We start from the raw sequence: 18986 nt of genomic DNA, 5'->3' as shown, positions 1-18986 counted from the left end.
AATAATAGATACAGTGCTTTATGTGCATTCTTTTTTTTAAAGATTTTATTTATTTATTTTTAGAGAGGGAAGGGAGAGAGATAGAGAGAGAGAGAGAAACATCAATGTGCAGTTGCTGGGGGCCGTGGCCTGCAACCCAGGCATGTACCCTGACTGGGAATCGAACCTGTGACACTTTGGTTCACAGTCTGCACTCAATCCACTGAGCTACACCAGCCAGGGCTTATGTGCATTCTTTTATTTAATTCCACACCCAACTTTTGGGAGGGGTGTCATTTACTTTCGCCTTAAAGAATAAGAATCTGAGGTGCACAGGAGTTGAGGACCATACCCATGATCGCATGCGGCCCACGTAGAGCTGGAATTTGAATTCGCATCTGCCCAACTGACTAGGCTTCACGTTCTCTGTACTCTGCTGGGGATTCTTTGTTCTAATGTAATACGTATACCGAGACATTATATATGAATCACATTTTAAATAACTTAAAACATGTAGTGAATATTTCAGGGGAATTAAATGTTTAAAGACAACACTATGAATCCTTTTTAAAGAAGAGAATAATTTTGTACCTCACTCTAAAATGTCGCTGACATGCCAGACCCACATTAAAGAGGCCATGTCGTCTCCAAGGGTGTGGCCAAGAGAGGACAGCCTGCCACGGTAGTGCTGGTGGCAGTAATACAAGTCACACACACACAATTAGAAATAGGAGATTAGAGGAGACACAGGTCAGTAATCCAGGTAGATGAAGAGGGATGAGCCCTGGCTGGCGTAGCTCAGTGGATTGAGTGCAAGCTGCGAACCAAAGCATCGCAGGTTCGATTCCCAGCCAGGGCACATGCCTGGGATGCAGGCCATGGCCCCCAACAATCGCACATTGATGTTTCTCTCTCTCTCTCTTTCTCCCTCCCTTCCCTCTCTAAAAATAAATAAATAAATAAATAAATAAATAAATAAGAGGGATGAGAAACAGCAGGTATGAGAAACCAACGTGTACACAGACTTAACATCAGGGCAAAAATGTAAGCCAGGTGTAAGCAGTGAGAGTGTTCACAGAAACTTGACTCAGGGACAGGTCTGGTTCCTCTGGAGACACACGTGTCCCTAGCGCCGCTATAATTCATGCCCCGGGGGTGTGTGTGGTTTGAGGCTCACAGCATAAGCAGTTTAATGTGAAATAAGAGCCACAGTGGATGTGAGTAACTGAGTGTTCATTCACTCAGTCAACAAATTCCTTGGGTGCCCACTAATTCTAAGCCACCATATTTTACTTGAATTTTATCTAATTGTACTTTTAATGCAGGGATAAGAGAATACATTGAACCAAAAAAAAATCTGTTGTGAGGATAGTTACTCTTTAGAAAACAACAATTAACCACGATTAAGTAATTCTCCAACCAGGCACGCTTTCAAGAGTGGTGCCCCTTGTGTGGGAAAATGATAAAAAGAGGTTACTCCACTGATCAGCAAACAAGCTCTTACTTTGAATTTCTTCCTTATCTCTTGTTCTTTCTTTTCTCTCTCTTTCTGCTCCTTTTTCTCCAGCTCTAACTTCTTCTTTTCCTCCTTTTCCCTTTTCTTCTCTCGTTCTTTGGATGCTTCTCTGTAGAGAGATATTGTCAGGTTGTTTCATCAGTCACAGACATTGGCGTGATAAGGCTCCCTACCCAGAGAGGTTTCCACCCACAACGGGAGAGGGTATCTGCAGTCCAGATGGAGGTAAACAGCTAAGAGTTGTCAACACTCCTGGGTGTGTGAGATGGTTCTTAAACCCAGTGGGACATGTACAAATGAGGGTTCCTTCCAAAAGCTCTGCTTCCCCTTACGGCTGGTGCCAACCAGTGGGAGACACCAAAGATAAAGGCCCTCTTCTTGCTGCTTGTCGGCGTGACTAGAATTACTCTCTGTGTCTGTCTCTCTCTCTGACATCCATGCTGTCCCAGGTACAAGGGCACAGACATGCTGTGTATCTAGAGGCTGGTCTGTGGCATCTCACAGTGTTTTACAGAGTCCTCTGTGAAACCCTCAGACGAGTCAAGAATCTTTAGTCCTTTGTATTAAAATAAAGGTTACCATTATATGACAGTCATTTGAACAATAAGGTTTTTTTTTTTTTTGGTCCTAGTGTTGAATATCCATCTATTCTCCCTCCTACAAACCATTATATTCATCTTAGAAGGAAAATATCATGTTAAAAAAGTAACTCATACATGTCTTCATATGTTTCTCCTTCACTTTCTTCCTGTCAAAAAAACATAAATAATAATTAATTTTAATTGTTCAAGAGGGAAGTATACACATATTACATAGATCGAGTACTTAGTAAAACAAGCATAAATTTAAGTGTACATAAATTTGGCTTGTTTAAAATATTTTTTCCTTTTTAGAGATAGACTAGGAAAGTAAGCTCCAAAAGATTTCATTTTATATCCTGCTATATAATTCGGATGTGTTGGCAGATTTTAAGCTTATGTTTAGTGCCACAAAACTACTATGAGTTGGAATAATGATTGGTATTTAATGTCTCCAGCATTTTAGATGAACTAAGATCATAAATGGAAAAATATCAACTTTACTCATAAGAATTTTCATTTGTTGTTTATACCAATAGAAAATGAATCACAATGCTTGTTAAATGTTCTAGTTACGGCAGTATAATATGAGAAGGAAAAAAAAAACTGACCTCTTCTAGGTTTCCAGAACCTAAAGGGGGTTAACAAAAGAATAACATACTGTAATTAAGAAGCACTTTAATATAGGGTTGTTACCTGTAATACAATATTCCAGACAGTTCATAATCTAACAAAACTTATGTTTCATCAAAGATATAGAAATATAAAAAAAGTATAAAGTAGAATATGTAGTTTAGATCCTTATGTCTTTTGGACACTTGTGATTTAATTACAAAATCCTTTTATTGGCGTCCATAAGATAACGAAGACACCCTTTACGCTCCTTATGAAAGGCATGCACATTTGCTTTTTCGGGCTAGTCTGGAACAAAGGTATTATCAGAAAATCACGTCTAGTTTGCACTTTTTGACTTACTTTGATTCACTTTCACGTATCAAACAAATCGAGTTACTTAGATTTTTTAAAGAGGACAGTTTTTAAAGAACACTTGAGTTTACTGCTCAAGTACTCATTAATATCGATGACCAGATATTAAGACATAATCTAAAACACTAATAATAAAACAGTATGGTGCAGGCATAGAAACAGACCAATGGAATAGAGAGCTCAGAGACAGATGCATAAATTTACATATGAACATGTACTGCACACACAAACACACACAGAGTTAATATGGTATAAAGGTGGCACTTTAGGTTAATGGAAAAAGGGGGATTTCAGGGTATGGTAATGGAAAAATCGTCCCCATACATGAGGCTACAAATCGGATTCCTCCTAATTCCCCAAAGGTGAACTGAAATGACGTTAAAGATCTAAGTATAAAGAATAAAGTTTATAGAAGAAAATAGAAAATGATTGTTTTTTATTTCCTAGGGATAAAACTTCTTTGATAAAACTTAGAAAGCATAGTTATAAGATAAAAATTAGTAATTTTGATCGCATTATATTTATTACCCATATTTTTTCAGACTGTAAGATGTATCTAGGTTTTAGAAAAAGGAGGAAAATAGGAAAAAAATTTTTGAAGCAAAAAATGTGGTAAAACATTTAATAACATAAATAACATAATATTTCACCAATGTAAATGTAAACAGAACTCAACAACAGCATTAACCACCATTATTCCTCCCAAATTTGGGGATGGGGGGAAAGTGTGTCTTATAGTCTGAAAAATACGGTATATTCAGGCAGCATGGGCTAAATTAATAGACGGAATAAAGTGGGAGAAGGTATTGGCAATGTCTGCAGCTGACATGGAATTAGTATCTGGAATACAAGGAACTCCTGCAAGTCAGCCAGAAAAGGACACCAACCCTCACCTTCTCCCTACAAAAATGATCAAAGGATATAAACTGGCAACTTCCAGAAGAGGAAACACAAAGACTAATAAACAAATGAAGTACTCAGACTCCATAGTAAGCAGAGATATGAAAGTGAAATAGCATTTTATACATATAGGACTGGAAGCAATGGGAAAGCCCAATACACCATGGACTGGTGAAAAGCAGGCACCTTGGAATGTCCCTGCCCTGCTGATGGGGGTCTACACTGACAAGGTCTTCTGGGGAGTCTCTAGTCCTACTCAGTCAAAATGAAGATGCCACAGCTTATGAGCAACCATTCCTGGCTGGATATATATAATATGTATGTATATATGTATATATGCGTGTATATATATATATACACACACATATCATATATATCGTATATATATAAGGGAAGTCTTTCAGAGGTCCACACAGGGGCAAGAAGGTGCACTGAATTATTATTTGTGGGACTAGTGAGTTGCAGGTAAACTGTGAATGCATAGGATGCATACCATGGAGTACTTAACATGCATACTGTGGAATACGTGTGCACTCGTTAACAGCAACAAATTAAATACAGTACATATAGCAACATGGATGGGTCCCCCCAAGCACATTATGTTGAGTGTAAAAGGACAATCAAAGTGAGTGCTAACGTAGTGTTGATGCAAACTGAAGTATATGCGCACACACAGCGGTATGCGGAGAATATGTACAGACGCACACACACACTAAATACATAAGCATATTTGTCCCTGGCAAGGGGAAGAGAGGAAAGGAAGTGGGTCACTAAAATGAGTGAATAAATAAGTAAAGCCAGAGAAGGGTCTCGCATGGATCAATGATGATGACGACCCACGAATAACCTGACGAGAATGAATAACGTAAACTCCTGTAACATGAAGTAACAGAAAGATAAATTAAACATCTGTTTGCCCCTTACCATCCAAGTGCATGCCACCATCTCGACTGTCATCATTTACCGAGCTTCTGGAAACAAGAAAGAAGAAGAAGTCAAAATGGAACGCGTAGATGCTTACCTTACAGTACAAAGGAAAAAAAGAATAAAAAGATACTTTTTAAAAGTTATTCTTTTCTCTTTAATAGCTTCTCTGACACAAGACGTCAGAGGCCATTGGAGTGACTGGAATAGTCCTGCTGCTGCCACCGCTGCCCAGAACGGGGAGCCGGGGAGGGAGCACCGACCACCGGGGCGTGCATGGCGAGCACAGGCGATGAATTCGTTGCTCCGGGGCAGCAATGTGGTTTTTGTTACAACGGCAGTGTGTCAATAATTCAATCCTGGGATTCTGAAGGCATCGGATGGGTTTTATGGTGCGGATACCCCGGAGGATTAGTTCCAGTCCTGACTCCTTCCTCTTTCCCAAATGTTCCCCACATGGCTGCACGCCCGTCATTTGTGGCTTGGACTCCCAGGCGCTTGGTTCTAAACCACTGCGCTCCAACGGCTCCTAACAGTTATTATTCATACCTGGGCCTGCGAGATCCCTAATGATTTACGGAACCATCTATGCTTTCTATTCCTACTCTCAAGTTGAGTAGCACAGCTGGAGAGAATTGCCATTTTGTTGATTTCAGGTATTACAAATAATTTGACATTTGATTTCCACTACACCCTCTCCACTATTCTATAATCTCATGACGTTTTTTATCTAGACCATCTTCTCTTGCATCATCTTTCTCAATGGCTATTCAAAATGTTCACTACTTTCTTTAAACCTCCTTTTCCTTTCCCCTGTAATCAGGTGATCTTGTTTCTCATTTCACTGATAAAATAACAGTTATTGGGTGTGAACTCTTGCAAGAAAATACATTCTTTTAACCCAACATCTTACCCACAGTTATGAACATCCTTACCTTCTCCCTACCAAAAACTTCCCTTCCACCTGTGTTCTTAATCCCATATGAATTATCAGTGATTTTAATCATCGTATCACCTTTCTTCTGTACCTCAGTATATCATTTATATTATTAGTATTGCTCCTCTTCTTTTACTCTCTATCTCTAAATATCTAACTCTTTTTCTTCTCCAGCCCAAGTGACTCTCATTTATAAAGAGTAAACACTTCTCTTTGCCTCTTTAAACCTTCTGTATCCCCACAAGATAATCCTGTTTTTTTCCAGCCGAAGTAGAGAAAGATGTTTACAGTCACTGACGTTACTTCCTCTCCTCTCTCTCACTTCTTCATTGAGAACAACCTAGCTTCTATTGCCAAGCCTTCCTGAAACCAGCCTTGAAAGAGTGAACTACCAAATCCACCGGACATCTCTTGGCCTGCATCTCACTCCATTGGCTGCTTTGTGGCCCTCAGCAGCACGGATTATTTTGCCTTCCCTGAGTCTCTCTTGTTGCAGTGACGAATCTTACCTGTCTCAACTCTTGTCTCTCTGGCCACTATCCCACAATTTCCTTTGTGGGTTTATTTTCCTCTGACTTCTCCTTTAAGAGATGATGTTTCTTTGTGTTCTGGTGTGGGCTTTCTTCATTTTTTTTCATTCTATATCTGTCTCTGAACGTCTTAAATACCCCCAAAGCTTCACATGTTATTTTAAACTTGGTGACAGTCATATTGAAATCTTTTGTCCAGGCCTATTTTTGAGTTTTATTCTATCTATCTATCTATCTATCTATCTATCTATCTATTTCACTATCTACCTATCTATCTTTACTTGGACGTGCAACTGCAGGCTCTATATTAACATCTCAGAAGCTGAGGTTTTCCCCCTTCATCTCAGCCTAAATCTGTTTTCCTTACCAAGTTTCTCACTTTGGTGAATGGCACCACAGTTCACATACTCACCTAAGCCTCAAGTCATCCTTGATTTCTCACTCTTCTCAGGCTCATATTAAATTAACCAAGTTTTGTCAGTTCTACAAACTTAACGTCTTTCTTTCCTTTCTCCTGCTAGACACGAGTACAGCCCCTTCTGCACGCTGCTGCCAAAATGACCTTTCTAACACAAAACAAGGTTATATTGCTCTTAGTTTCCATACTCAAGACACTTAGAGAGCAAGGAAAGAGTGTTACTTGAATGTAAGAGATATAGGTTGAAAATTTAAGCTATTTGAAGAAAGTGAGGTGGAAGCACCTTGTGATCACCGAGGCTGTAAAAAGAGCCCAGTGGGTACAGTTGTGGCTCAGGGAAAGCTACCATGGACATATGTGTTCCCACCTCAGATGGCAAACATGTGATCGTAAACTGTTAGTATAACAAACGCACTCTTCTACATTTAAAATTCCACTTACATATGCACAGATTTCTATTTAGCTAAGTGTAGATTGGTTATGACAAGATGTTTATTTCTCCTCGTGAGCCTTTTTAGATCCTGAAAGATGGAGAATTAAATACAGAAATGATGAAGTAATTCAAACCCCATGGCACAAACATTTGTGGAATAAGTTTTATAGTCACTGGGACAATATACACGTGTTTGATATTTTTAAACATTTACAATATTTAAGAGATTAGTTACATGAGAGAATATTCAATTAGATGTGCCACATCATTTAAAATTTATGACTCAGGCTTTATTTTAGTTGAAAGGAAAGATCCAAGGTGTTGATTGTCAGTGGTGGCTGACATCATTAAGAAAGTCAACCAAACATTATGAGCTCCGGACAGAAGACTTCCCCATCATGAGGAAGGAGTCATGGACACAGACACATGCATACATAAATAAGTTCAATCAAGCTGCTTCTATATCCAGCTACTAATTTATAAGAAATACATACAAAAGGAGAATACATAAACTATATTGTAGAAAAGAGATCAGCACAATCTAGACTGGGCAACTACAGGCCCACAAACGACTTGATTTGTTCAAGAAATAAACTGCAATAAATAAAAACAGTGATAGAAGATGAGCTTATAGCTTAAAAAAGAGTTATAAAACATATAAGCTAATGAAGACATTAGACTTTGATTCTTATTCAAACAAACAAACAAAAACCCCCCACACAATTTAAGAGAGAATAGGAAATTTGAACAATGACTTGAAGTTTTGTATTAATAGAGTCTATTTTTATGGATACCTACTAAAATATTTGTGGATACTCTGACTGGTGTGGCTCAGTGGATCGAGCACCAGCCTGAGAACCAAAGGGTCGCCAGTTTGATTCCCAGTCAGGGCACATGCCTGGGTTGCGGGCCAGGTTCCTGCTGAGGGGGGTGTGCAAGGCAACCACACACTGATGTTTCTGTCCCTCTCTTTCTCTCTCCCTCACCCTTTCTCTAAAAATAAACAAAATCTTTAAAAAAGTAAAATATTTATGGATGAAATTATATAATTTTTGGTGTTAGTTTCAAAATAATCTGAGAAGAGGGACAGGTGGGTGGGGGTGTGGATGAAATAAGATTGGTGATGAGTTTATAATTGTTGAAGTTGGTTAAGGGGACATGGGAATTCATTATACTATTCTCCCTGCATTTTGTATGCTTAAATTGCTTCAAAATAAATATGTATTTTATAAAGTATAATGAAAACCCAATTGCAAATAAAACTCTAATATCTCAAATGACTGGTTATGGTTTAATAGATTAAGAATCATTTAGGTCTTGGAAGGGTTTTTGCTTAGTAGAGTTATTAAATTTGTTCAGTCAGGTATCTGAAATGCTTAAAAATAATGCTTAAAAATTCAATATATAAATTTTTACATTCAATGTAAACCGTGTAAGGGAATTAACTAAATTTATAAATAAAACTATTAATTTGAAAGAACTTAGTGTGAGCTGTCCCATCATTAATCAAAGATCCCCCTAAAAATAGTTACTTAATAAAACTTACTAGCTATATCAATAGGATAGCAAGTTACATTACATAAATTTAAGTACTTAAAATAAATTAAGCCTTTGCATAAACTTTCATGAATTAAATATTAATTAAAAGTACAAGGTATAAACACCAGAGACATCAAAATATACTGACTTTCTACAGAATCACACCTACAGCCCTTTCCAGAGTATACAAGGTTTTCACCATCAGGCCTGCTCTTTTGCAGTTTTACTTCTCCTATTTCCTCTCCCTCCATTATTTTTTTCACATTTTAATAGTGAACTGACTTACTCCGAACACTCTCTAGTTTTTTGTTCTTCCATGCTTACCCCTGCTGTTCCCCTTCTCATCATCCCCTGCCTGTGACCCTTCCTAATCTTTTAGCTTCTCCTTAAATACTCCGTCTTCCGGGAAGTCATCCCTGATCCCCTAAACCCATGCAGCCGCACCTTCTTTGCCATACATTGTTCCCTTGTAGCGATTATTCTGCATTACCGTAATTACAGAGAAACTGACGCGTGTTTCTCTTCCTGTTCTGAGACCATAAGCCCCTGGAGGAAAGAGACTGTCACTTTGTTAGTTAATTTATTAACATGACTGTCATTTTTAGTAAGTTATTAGAATAATTTCTGTCATGTATAGAATTTTTTTGATGAATTAATGATGTCTTAGTAATAGTAAGAAACTAAATTAACTTTCACTATTTAAGTGAATTATTTATTAGCATTTATGAAGAAGGATATTAAGTAAAAAATACTACCAGACTTGTAGTTTACTTGCTAAAACACTTGGATGAATAATACTAGCAAAATGCAGGCTAGTTGCATATCACATTCATACTTATATCTACACATCATGCAAACCATTTGTTACTTGTAGAGCATGTTTGCATGCACACACTTACTCATGGGTCCAACATTATAGCATGTAAATCTTAGTTCATTTATATAGGTCTGAATGCACAAATGTATAACGTGGAAACATTCAACAAACACGGACTAGAGATAGGAATAGGGATGCTAGTGAGGAGTGAAAGGGAAAATGAGGAGCACTACACGAGTGTCAGGAATAAATCCAGATCAGTGCCCCCGTTTGCTCAGAAGGAGGGTTCCAGGCAGAGAGAACAGCTCCGTGGGAGCTGGAGAGGCAAACAGTGAGACGAGCCACAGCCTAGGACATGGGCAACTAAACAGAGGGAGTGGGTAGAGAGGAAGCAAAGGGCGCGTATGGTTTGCTCTAATAGTATGTCCAGTCCAGGAGGCCTTTCACCAGAGTTCTTGTTGTTACGCTACGGCGAGCAGAATTAAGTAGGAAGAGTAACGTTACTGCCGTCATTGTGACTGTCCTTTTGGGAAAACATTGAAGCTGTTTCCTGACTGTTAAAGAGGTGAGCCTGTTGACCTTTTGGCATCATTGCATTCATGACTCCTACTCACGACTTTAGCTTTTGTCATTTGTGTTTTCAAAGAAGGGAGAAATCTGAGTGGCACATAAGTCTGTGTTCTACCTGCCCTCACTGAAGTGAAGCCCCATGAACGTTACCCTGGAACATGTCTTCTCCCTACACGACATCCAGTGTACGGAGAGTGAGGGAACTCCGACAGCTCCCCAAACGGAGTTAGAGAAGATGATGCCAGTGCGCACTTGATGTGGCAAGTCTCAGATCCAGGAGCATTTAAAGCATTTCTAATTAATAAAAAGGTTATAATGGTAAATTCTTAAGTTTCCCCTAATTTTAGAGCCACAAAAAAAAATCCGAACAAAGCTTAAACTGACTATGAATGACCGCAGGGAAAAACACTGTTAACCTTTCCTTTCCCCTCCTTAGTCACTTCCCATTATTTATTATTTCTTATTACCTCACTCTTCCTGTCTCATTACTATTAATAACCATGTAATTTGTTCTGTATTTCAAAGTATTCAACCATTGACTCTGTTTTCTCATGAACAATTAGTCATGCTGTTAAAATTTAACTTATTTTTTTTAAACAGCTCAGAAAAGCGTGTGACACTGGAGATGTTGGTCTGAACACTAATAATGATAAACATGCTCTTTTGATCCATGTCGGTTCCTCCTCAGATGTCTGAGTGCAATAGTAGAAACCATAACTAGCTGATTTCTGACCACTAGGTGGGGAAACAATACAATTTAAAACGCAAGATAACTTGGGCCTCCACCACTTTATTTTTAAAGCTACTTCTCACTTGTAACTTTTACCTGCCTCCAATCTTTTCCATTCCCATGGCATCCTGACCTGAATGATATAATTGCAAGCGACTTCTTGGGAGAAGGCAGGTGATAAAGGCATCCTGTCTGCTGAAATTCCTTCCTCCGGAGAGATTTGTTTTCTTGCCTTAAGCAATGCAGACTCTCCATCCTGGGAAGAATAACAACCTTACATGCTCATTATTCCTTTGAAAGTCGGCCCCTCACCTGAGCACCCATCCCAGCTGCTCTAGTTCCTGGTTCCAGGAATTCTTTCCTTCCTTTGTCACTATCATTTCCCCTCTTTATTGGATCTTTCTCATTAGCATACAAATACACTCCTGTTTCTTCCATGTTAAAACAAAAGTCTTGATTCTGTTTCTTCACTGGTTACTGCTCTATTTCTTTTCTTTCCTTTCCTCCTTTAACATGCTGTCTATCCATTCCTTTCCTTTGTTGCTATTTTAAAACTCAGTCAGGCCTGGGTCCCCACGGCTCCAGGAACTTCCATCCACACTGACCTCCATAGTGCTCGCTTATTGGTCCTCATAGCCTCTGATACAGGCAATCACTGCTTCCCCGTTCAGAATACTATCTTGGTTTTTTCCTAGACGTTAGGAACAACTTTATTGGTTGTTCTTTTTTATTCTCCTTCCCTGATTTTTCTTCTCCCAGGCCCAGCGGAGTTCAAGTGCACCAGGGCTTGTTTCTTCTCTCTAGTTTTATACTCACGTCCTTGGGGAACTATAATAGTCTGGTGACTTTAAGTGTGGCATATATGCCTATGACTGTCAAATTTATATTTTTAAACCAGACTCTCCAAAACCCATCACTCCTTATACCCGATTGCCTCCTCCACATCTCCACTGGGATGTTTCAGAGACACCTTAAGCTTCGCATAGCCACACCCTGCCACCCTTCCCTACCCAAACTTGCCCCCCTGCAGCCCCTCCTGTTTCAGTAGATGGGAGCATCGTCCTCAGTGTTGCTCAGGCCAAAACCTGGGAGCCATCTTCAACCCTGTTTTCTCTCACATCCCAAATCCAAATTCTGTTTCAAAACATATCCAGAATCTGGGCACCTCTCACGACTCCGCCCTGGGGAGAGCGCCCTCTACATGTTGCCTGTGTTTCTGCAGTTTCTGCCCACTTTCCCTGCTTCAACATTTGCCCGCCATCTCTTATCAAACGGCTGTTAAGGGAATTTTTTAAAAAACGCAAGTCAGAAAACATCACTGCACAACCTCTTTTTGTGGTTCCCTTTCACTTAGGAAAAGAGCCACAGTCTCTATCACGTCCCACAAGGCCCTGCACGAGCTCAAGCACCTTCCCAAGGGAAGGGATAGCAGGAGAAGACTCCAGCTTCTTCCTCGTCTTTGAATATTCTAGGTCTTTGTTCTGTCTGTTTTTTTTTTCTGCCTGGACCTGTTTCCCCACCAATACCTGCATGCCTAGCTCCCTCACTTCGTTGGGTCTGCTCAAGCACAACCTTGCTGCTAAGGGAGCCACCCTGACCTCTGGGTAAAGTTGTTAACACGCCGCCCCTCTGTCTCACCTTCACACGGCACCGCCCAGCCCTGTGGTGTTTTCTCCCACAGTAATCGATGTTTCCTAACATACTGTATCTTTTACCTGTTTATCATTCTAATTCCTTTGCTCTCTTGCCCCCGATTTATGTGGGCAGGGGCCTTTGCTTTATTCACTACTGCCTGAACTCTTACTGCAAAGGCACAGAGTAGTGGCTTAAAAAATAGTTGTTGAGTGGCTGTAAAATAATCTCTTTGATCTTGACCTGAGAGTGGCCAGTGATTGGAGAATAGAGGAACGGCATTTGCAGCCCTGCGGCAGGAGCACCTGGGACGTGCCCAGGTGTGTGTTTGAAGGGTGGTGTTGTGAAGCACAGAAACACCCACATCTCACAATTTTAAGTAAAGATCAAGCCATAAATTTACCTTCTGCGTTACATATAAAATTTTCAGCCAGGCTATCAAGATCCATTTTGCTTTCATTTCCTCTTTGTGTCTTATCTAGCTTCCTCTACTTGGGGGAAAGTTTCTAACCAAGATATTTCTTCACTTTGGAATTTGCTTGAGCTCTCTGATGAGAACCCACAACTTTTCATGATATATCACATTTTTGTTTCTGAAAAAAATACTATCTCAGAGACGTGCTTTAGCGTTCATTCCCTCTATGCCCTCCACTTAACAATGAACTTTCAGATACTCCGATTATAGTTGGTCTAGGCAATATGACACCTAAGACTCTTGTTCCTCTCCTGCTTTCTTCCGAGAGTCTGCATTTTGTGGAGTTGACAACTCTGAGATGAATCAGACTTTCCAACGAGAAGCCCTTAATAAGATGGAAACAGGGGTGAGGTAAAGTTTATTACAGTTGGTGGTTTGTGCTAGGCTTTCTTCAAGTGAGAATTTGAGCCTAGCTGGTCTGCAGGCCCCTTTCAACTTTCCAGGAATTCCCTGCAGAGCTGGGAAACTGACCAGCATCCATATGAAGGAGCTGCATAGGCTAAAGGGCTATTTTTGAAATCCTTTCTTTCTCCCACAACTTTTTACTCCACACCTTACCATAATGGATTTTAGGGGGAGGTTCGCAGAAAAGAGTTAACACAGCAGGCCCGAAACTGTTATATTTAGAAGATCCTTCTACAAAGAAAGGTTGGCCCTTGGCTTGTACTCTGATATGAAAAGCTGCCTAATTGTTAAGAGTGGTTTGCCACTCCTAGACTGTATACACAATGTGATTTATGATGAACTTCTGATTTTTTCCAGAAGTCTGGTATTTTGGAAGTTGCTAGGTAGCAGGTGCCTATGGGACTAGCTCTCAATAAAAGCCTGTCCCTAACAGGCTTTCTGGGGAAGCAGCATCACATGTGCATTGCATCTCCATGGCTGGGGGCAAGAGCACCCCCAGTGTGTCCATTCCCAGCCTTGGAAGGAGAGTGTTATCATGATAAGCCTTAGCTGTCAGTACTACTCTAGGGACAGTCTCGTGATCCCATTAGAAAATCATCAAACATTTATGGTCTCAGGGATCTGCAGACAGCAGGAATGGTGCCAAATACTCCTTCTCTCCTCGATTTCTTTGATCAAACTATTATGTACTGGTCTCCATGTCTTATAAATGTTCAGGAATTCATGCTCCAGGCATTCATCACAATTTCTCACTAGAATTACACAGAATCCAGAAGCCTAACTGAAGTCTGTCATTGGGATAAGGTCGCACAATAAAATTCAAAATGCTAAGTGTGGCCCTGGCTGGCATAACTCAGTGGATTGAGCGTGGGCTGTGAACCAAAGTATCGCAGGTTCAATTCCCAGTCAGGGCACATTCCTGGGTTGCAGGCCATGGCCCCCAACAACCGCACATTGATGTTTATCTCTCTCTTTCTCCCTCCCTTCCCTCTCTAAAAATAAATAAATAAAATCTTTAAAAAAACCTTAAAAATGCTAAGTGTGAAATATAGTTGGTTAAATTTATCAAAATAGGAAAGAAATTAAGAAAAGGAAACAGGATTAATACATGTGAAAGGACAACCATTCACACAGAAATCAGGTGTATTGGAGAACACATAGTAATTCGTTATTTTAATGAAACTAATCTTTACTGAGCCTTTATATGTCAGTAGGCAGATGGCTTACCCTCTTATTTGGTAGCTGCATATCATGGGGTGTTACAGACTTTACATTACAATTTATAAGCTCACAAGTTTGGAAGGGTGTGCGGTTAACATGGACGCACACTGTAGGCCATATAGAAGATACTCCTCGCCACTGAGCTCCTCCAACACTCTCTGGTTCCTGCCTTCACATCCTCCCCAAAGCATAATAAAGTGAAACACACTGGAGCTTACCCCTGACTAATGCGTTTGCCACCCCTGCTCTCAACTGTAACCTTAGAAATTTAGAGAAAACTGTCAATCAGATGAGCAGATTCTATTATCTGGGTTATGGATATTGAGACTTTGAATGTAAAGAGCATCAATCTGGTAGGGGCTTCAAGGGAAGGGAAAACAGACTATAGTTGAATATTTGGGGATATTACTTATTGGTGGTGCAGGAGAATCACGGACAGCAATTTTCTAGAAGGAGAAAGGGAAAATCTAGCCCCACGGGCCATAGGAGGCAGGCTTGCCACTGACTGGATATTTCTTTTTAAAACAACATTGCATTCCATTCCAATCTTCCACTTGCTTTTTCCTCCCCGCCCCCACCCATCCTGGTAAATCACGGATAAAGAGCCTGTACGGAAACCCCTATAGTTTTAACATTTCTAAAAAGTACCATCTAAAAAAATTTAAGCTTGAATAAAAGTTTCCTAGGTTTTTAAAACAGCCCCAAACCTGCAGAATGGGAGAAAACCTGCTTTCCTTTGGACTCAGACGGACACTGGCTCCAATATCTACTCTATTCTTGCATGATCTTGCAGAAGCTGTTTAGCCTCTGTAGAGTTCCATTCCCTCGTCTGGGGAACGATGAAACGTTACACACTTGAGAAGATTATAGGGAGTACGTATGTAAAATGCCCAGCACACCACAGGCTGTCAGTAAAACCTGGTGGTGGTGGTGGTGGTGATAACGATGGTGGAGATGCTGGAGTGGTGATGGTAATGATGGTGGTTGAGGTGAGGGTGGGGGGTGCTGACCCGCATCAGGCAGCGGGAATTTTCTCCTAGTAAATGCTCAAGGGGCAAACTACTGCAAACACAGACAAACAAGAGTGGCTGGAGGTGCTGGAGGTCAGAGAGCAGCCTGCTTAGACACCCCGTCTCCCCGCCAGTGGTCCACCCCTGGGGCCCCAGCAGGTTACCATGGAACTCTCAGCATCCAGCCAAGCACAGTTTGGAAATCTATGGCAAGAGGCTGACAAAGGCATGACAAGATAATCTTCTGCTTACTTTAGATCTAGAGGAGGTTTGATGTTTCTGGGAGGTAGACTTGGGACTGGCGGTTGTGTCGGGTGGGAAGCTGGCAAGGGCGGTTGGCTGGCTGGATGGGACGGTGGGGGCGGTGGTACGGAAGTTGTTGAGAAAGGTGGTTGGCCTTTGCTGGTACCTAAAAAGCAAAACAAACAACACCATGAATTAAGACGAGTCTTCAAAGCACAAGAAATGGTTACTCCCTTGTGTAGAAATGAGAATTTTAGATATAAAATGTAAGGAATGGATCTGAAGTCGATGCTTTGGAGAGTCTAATATCCTAAGTATCATGGGACATGGCATTTTTAATGTTCCGTTTCTTTTATTTTTTTCAGCCTTATTGAGGTATAATTGACAAATAAAATTGTGAGATATTTAAGTGTACAACATGATAATTTTACATACCTATATATCATTAAAGGATTCCTTCCATGAGTTAATTAACACATCCATCACCTCACATATTTACTTTTTTGTGGGAGGAGGGGAAGAATATTTATAGTCTATTCTCCTAGCAAATTTCAAGCACACAATACAGTGTTACTAACTATAGATACCATGTTAAATGTTAGATCCTCAAACTTTACATATATTTTTTAAAGATATTATTTATTTATTTTTAGAGAGCAGGGAAAGAAAGGAGAAAGAGAGGGAGAGAAATATCAATGTGTAGTTGCCTCTCACATGCCCCCTACTGGGGACCTGGCCCACAACCGAGGCATGTGCCCTGACTGGGAATCAAACCAGCAACCCTTGGTTTGCAGCCTGTGCTCAATCCACTGAGCTACACTCGCTAGAGCCAAACTTTACGTATCTTATAACTGAGAGTTTGCACCCTTTTACCTACCTGTCCCTATTTCCCCCACCCTTAGCCCCTGGCATCCACTTTTCTACTCTATTTTGATGAATTCAACTTTTTTTTTAAGATTATACACATAACTCATATCTTGCAATATTTATCTTTCTCTGGCTGATTTTACTCAGTATAATGTCCTCCTTATTCATCCATGTTGTCACAAATAGCAGGATTTCCATTCTTTAAGGCTGAATGACATCCCGCCATATGTATTTACCATATTTTCTTTACCCATTCCTCTGTAATTGGACACAGCTCATTTCCATACCATGGCTGTCATGAATAAGGTGGCTATGGACACAGGAGTGCGGCAATCTCTTTGAGGCAATGGCTTTGTGTCCTCTGTGTAGATACCCGGCAGTGGGAGTGCCGGGTCACACGGTTGGTCTAACATTATCTTCTCGAGGAAACGCCATCCTGTTTTCCATAGTGGATGCACGAATTTACATCCCCACCAACAATGCACACATGTTGCCTTTTCTCCACTTCCTGGCATTTTTCATCTCATGTCTTTTTTTATGACACCCAGTCTAACAAGTGGGAGGTGACATTTCACTGTGCTTTTGATTTGCATTTCCCCGATGATTACTTGATAAATGTTCCATTTCTTGAGATAGATAAATTCTTTGAATTTAATTCCTACTCTTAAAAATATTTTTTACCTTGTTTAAGGAAACCTTAAAAATTATTAAATCTATGTGTAGAGTATATTAATGAAGTATTTCATAATAGAAAGTAAACAAACCAAAGGAAATTCTCTTACTTTTATAAACCTTAGCTTTATATGATGGATTTTGTGAACAAGCCTGTATCGACTTGAATGCCACATTCTTTGTTTTCCAGATGTAGATTATTTTTCATCTGACCCATCATTTTATAGCACAGAGGTTTAGCTTTTGTGTCTGTTCTCATAGATAACACATTTTTACCTGTTTTTGATGATCTCCTTGAATCTTTGAAATATGTATGAGAAGTACGTTTTGTTTGAGGTGTGATTTTTAAACATTGAAACCTATTTAAAGTCTCACATGTAAATCATATATATTGCAGAAATTATAATACAGAATAAGGAAAACTAAATATATATGAATTACCTATAATTCTATCACCAAGCAGTAACTACTGGGTTATATGTATTTTAAGACATTATAAGAGGGGAATAAAATGAGAGCATTTTGCTATTTTGCTATCAGCTTTTTATTTTTCTCAATATTCATAAATATCTTTTCAGGTTAATATAAATATAATTTTAAGTTATTAAACTATTGTTCTTCATGTAACTCCACCATGATTTAAAAATAAACAGAGCTCTAAAATTAGATATTTATATAATTCTTTTCTTTTTTGCTGTAATAAATGGCTTAATCTTTGTACGCTTCTTTAAAATTTTTTCTTAGGATAAACCCATTAAGAAGAAATGCTGGGTCAAACAACATTTTTAGGGCTTTTTATTTATATATTTATTTTTACAAATATCAAATTATCTCCCAGAGACATACCAACTGAAAGCTTCCTCTGTTAGCATGAGAGAGCTCATTTTCATTCCTTTTGCCAACATTGGCATTTCTGTTTTGAATCTTTGACAATATTACGGGAAAATTCTACCTTTCTTGTTTTAATTTCGCTTTTATCAAACAAATACATGCTCAGGAATTGGCAAGTCAGTGACCAACATACAATAACACTTCAACATTTGAGATGTTTCTTTTGCATTTACATACATATATACTGCTTGATTCATGATTTTTAAAAATATTATTGACTTTCTGCTTAATAGATGTGGATTTTGCTTTCCTTCCTTTTCCTTTCCAATATAGCAAGAGCATGATTTTTCTAAAAAATTAAATTTGTATCGATTGTTTCCATGATCATGACTAGGCAAACATTGTTCTTTGCTGAGTCAGGTAGTATACAATACTATAATTTTCTGTCTCATTCAACTTACTCTTTTCTTAGAGTAAGTTTGTCATTTGCAAAGTTTTCTTTGGAACACTTTCTTCTCACAATTTCCAATAGTTTTTAAATACTTCTAAACACTTTCTACCAAATTAGACCTGTCATTTAGTTGGCCACTTCCAATATATTGCCTCTTTCCATTTGCTCTAATTTGATCTGGTTGCCTTCAAGGGCTGTCACACAGCTGTGATCCTGATCCTGGGATTTGCCTTTGCCAGTGTCATGGCTCTGGTACACACAGAGAATCCACTGTGACCAAGTGTGCCAGCTCTGCAGTCGGAGTGCCCGGGTTTGGATTCC

General features: G+C 39.5%; 1 protein-coding gene across 2 annotated transcripts in view; it reads right to left on the bottom strand.

Moving 5' to 3' along the window:
* The window catches only part of LOC114506429 (FYN-binding protein 1-like), an 87868-nt gene that overhangs the window by 26802 nt on the left and 42080 nt on the right, over positions 1 to 18986 (bottom strand). The window contains exons 2-6 of one of the 2 annotated variants that reach the window (XM_036020191.1): positions 15854 to 16010; positions 4885 to 4931; positions 2685 to 2704; positions 2212 to 2243; positions 1484 to 1604 (exon numbers count right to left, since the gene is read on the bottom strand). In XM_036020191.1, coding sequence (XP_035876084.1) covers positions 1484 to 1604; positions 2212 to 2243; positions 2685 to 2704; positions 4885 to 4931; positions 15854 to 16010 — 377 coding nt within the window. Of the gene's footprint in view, positions 1 to 1483; positions 1605 to 2211; positions 2244 to 2684; positions 2705 to 4867; positions 4932 to 15853; positions 16011 to 18986 lie in introns of both variants that reach the window. The other variant, XM_028524164.2, reaches the window with a different exon arrangement.

Source organism: Phyllostomus discolor, chromosome 3 (genome assembly GCF_004126475.2).
Source record: "Phyllostomus discolor isolate MPI-MPIP mPhyDis1 chromosome 3, mPhyDis1.pri.v3, whole genome shotgun sequence".
Lineage (NCBI taxonomy): Eukaryota > Metazoa > Chordata > Mammalia > Chiroptera > Phyllostomidae > Phyllostomus > Phyllostomus discolor.
Note: the sequence above shows the minus strand (reverse complement) of the source record. Positions and strands in the feature narration are given on the sequence as shown.